Below are 3,142 nucleotides of genomic sequence, written 5' to 3' on the forward strand. Positions count from 1 at the left end.
TTCTCCCTGTCCACTCTCTCCCTCCCTCATTGTCTCCCTCCCTTCCTCCTACTTCTTTCATTCCCTCTTCTTTTTTGTCTGTCTCTGTGTCTGCCTCTCTCTTTGTGTTTCTGACACTCTCTCCCTTTCTCTCTCCCATTTGCTCTTCAGTTCAGAAGCCTCCAAACCCCTTTGCCCCCTTACCATTGGGTGAGCATGGTTTCCACAACCCATTCCTGTTGTAGTTGTGTGTCAGGGCACACCAGGTCTTGCCCAGCACATAGCCATCCGATGTGCAGTCATGGTATAGCTTCTTCCCGAAGAGGAATGGAAACTTACATGCTGGCGGGTCTGTGAAGGCCCAGAGGATTGGCATGGAGTGAGCACACCCTCAGGAGAGCTCTGTGGACCAAAGGCTCCTTGAGGTAGCGAATAATGAGGCCAGCATGTGCCTTAGTATGTCTCCCCTCTCCAAGTGGTCAGGTAGCCTGATATCTAATGATATGGGCACCTGATCCCCTTGGTGACTCTTTCAGTTTTCAATTTTTAGCATCTGCATCTTTGCATCTCCTCCCAAGCCCTTCTTCCCCTTTGTTCCTTGTTGTGCAACCCAGAGCCAAGAACAAATGTAATCCGTCTTCTACCGAAAGCCCTTCAAATACTTAAAAGATAAATAAATCTTCTCTTCTCTGTATTAAACATTCCTAGCTTCTCATACAACATGAACTAGACCCTCTGCTGCTAGTCAATGACCTTCCTAGAGTTTGAGGGAGAGATAAGAACTGAATGTAATACCCAAGATACAGCCTGACCAGAGCCAAGGACAGAGGGACGGCCGCCTTCCTTGTTTCTGAACAACACTCTTTTCCTGCAGCTGAATATGGAATTGGCTTTTTCTGGAATGTCACCACGTCATGCAGGAAGCATGTATTGAGCTTTCAGTACACTAAGATGCCCAGATTGTTTTCTCAGAGACTTCTCTGTAGGTACATGTTCCCCTAATATATTTTGCAGTTGTTGTTTTTTAACCCATGTAGAAAATATTCATTTACAGAATCCTCTCAGCTCCAGATAAATGATGGCTCTGTTCTGGAAATACATGGTAGGTGGAATTGGGGAAGGGTGGCACAGGACCCTTGGGTAATGCCAGAGGGACTCACCTGTACTAATACAGTATCGCCACTTCCCATTGAAGTCGGATTCCACTGAGCACCAGGCATAGTCACTATTCACTGTTGTGCAATGATCATACCTCACACTCTCATAGAAGAATGGAAAGGCACATGGCTTGAGGACCTTTTCTGGAGAAAGGATCAGTGCTGGTTGGAATGGGGGAAGGTGAGGGATAGGGGCAAGGAGCCAAAGGTGTCTGCTTCTCAAATATCTATTACCCCAAAATTCCTCAGACCCCTTTGTTTTCATATCCCACCTGCAGACTGCCATGTTAGCGCAGCAATGTACACACACTCACAAAGGGTTCAGCTGTGACAGGATCTGAGAACTTTACTGAAGTGGAAGGAGTATGTAAAGCTTGGTGGGAATAAATTCTCACCACCTCCTCTTCTGGATGAAGAAAATGAGGACCAGAGAGAAAGGAAGGGTTAGGAGTTGCTTGATGGCCCTCGAGTCAGGAGACCCGAGTGTGAATCTCACATCTGATACTTACCAGGTGTGACTGTGGGTATATCCTTCAACCTCTGTAGAAATGGGGTGGTAACAAAAAGTCCTGTGTAAACCTTAGTTTGCTCCATAAGGGGACTATCAGAGTTGGAAGAACTCTTAAGAGAATCTAATCCAATCCAGGATTTCCTGACTCTCAGTTCTGTGCTTTTTTTCCACACAGACACACATAACCCCTTCCATTACTCCTTATTTTAGCCCCAACCTCTGCCTGCATAGCTTGAGAACATCTGGATTGCTTTGAATTCTTTTTAGGACTGCCTCTGGAGTGCCCACAGAGGCCAGAGAATTCGGCTAACCCCCAGCACAGATTTTCTTCACCACAGCTCTACAAAGGGCAAATCCAGCTGAACTTGGAGGAGTTCATCCTGATTTGGAAGGGAGCATAAGGTCTGCCTCTTGCTATGTGTATAACCATAAACACATCACACCCCTTCCATTGACCTCAGTTTTCTCACCTATAAAATAAGATTAGTCTTCATCATCTTGAAGATCCCTACCAGTTCAAAATGCTCTAAATTTTTCCTCTTTGTCCAAATAACTGATTCTACCCAGTTCCACTCACTCCCATCCAGGGAAGTCTTTTTCATTCCCCAAGCAGAAAGTTCATAGTTTTCTCCTTACCTGGCTTGGGTCGAATGTTTCTATATCTTGTCAAGCCTGAAATTCAACAAGGAAGTGGGTAAATGTATTTCTCAGAGCATTTCTGTATTAATCCATCTACCCACTCACATCTCCCATCTGCTCCCAAAGCCTTCCTCACCTGCATTGGCCCCATGGAGGCAGAAGAGTAGGCAAACCCAGCCCACCAGCAATCCTCTCTCCAGAATCATCTGTTTGAAGCCTATGGAAGCCAGTCTTCTGTTCTAATCCAACTCAGAGCTTTATCCTCACAAGTCCTTCTTGTCCCTCCCCCATTCCTCCCACTTCTCATCTCCTCCCCATTAGCATGCATCTCTGTCTCTGTTCTCTGACACCCAGGAGAACCAGTGAAAAGAGCTTTGGAGTTAAGATCAGGTGACCTGGGTATAGCCCTGCAACTATGTGACATTGGGCAAATCCCAACTCTTAGTCTGTTTTCCCCTCTGTAAAACAAAAGGGTGGCACTGAAGAGTTTAACCATAAAGAGGGTCAGGGTTGCTCTGGAGACCCCAAAATACCAACACTCCGGGTCCTGCCAAATGAATTCAACTCAAGTCTTCTCTCAGCCGAAGAAAAGTAAAGTCTATTAAAAGTTCGCTTGCATTAGACACAGAGTAAGCCTGTACTAGGTCATTCTATGGAGCTTTCACAAAAGTGAAGACAAGACAGGGTCTTATATACAGAAGGTTGTGGGAGTAATCTAGGGGTGGTCTAGGGGAGGAATTTGGGGAGGTCTTCAGGAGAAGCCATATAAGGTCTATGAGTGATTAAGGGTGGGAAGTCACTGGAGACCACCTGGAGACCACAAACAATGGTGGTCTAGGCCACTTCAAGGGTAGAG

General features: G+C 46.0%; 1 protein-coding gene across 1 annotated transcript in view; it reads right to left on the reverse strand.

The window, feature by feature from the left end:
- Positions 1-2,521, reverse strand: part of LOC138173299 (binder of sperm protein homolog 2-like) — a 4,492-nt gene extending 1,971 nt beyond the window's left edge. Inside the window, exons 1-4 of the mRNA XM_069103273.1 lie at positions 2,423-2,521; positions 2,284-2,319; positions 1,140-1,280; positions 184-330 (exon numbers count right to left, since the gene is read on the reverse strand). Of these exons, the coding sequence (XP_068959374.1) occupies positions 184-330; positions 1,140-1,280; positions 2,284-2,319; positions 2,423-2,492 (394 nt within the window). The 5' untranslated portion in view covers positions 2,493-2,521. The remainder of the gene's footprint in view (positions 1-183; positions 331-1,139; positions 1,281-2,283; positions 2,320-2,422) is intronic.
- Positions 2,522-3,142: the final 621 nt, after the last annotated feature.

Source organism: Petaurus breviceps, unplaced genomic scaffold, assembly GCF_028583685.1.
Source record: "Petaurus breviceps papuanus isolate PSGF00001 unplaced genomic scaffold, PetGlider_PUasm1.0 577, whole genome shotgun sequence".
NCBI classification, from domain to species: domain Eukaryota; kingdom Metazoa; phylum Chordata; class Mammalia; order Diprotodontia; family Petauridae; genus Petaurus; species Petaurus breviceps.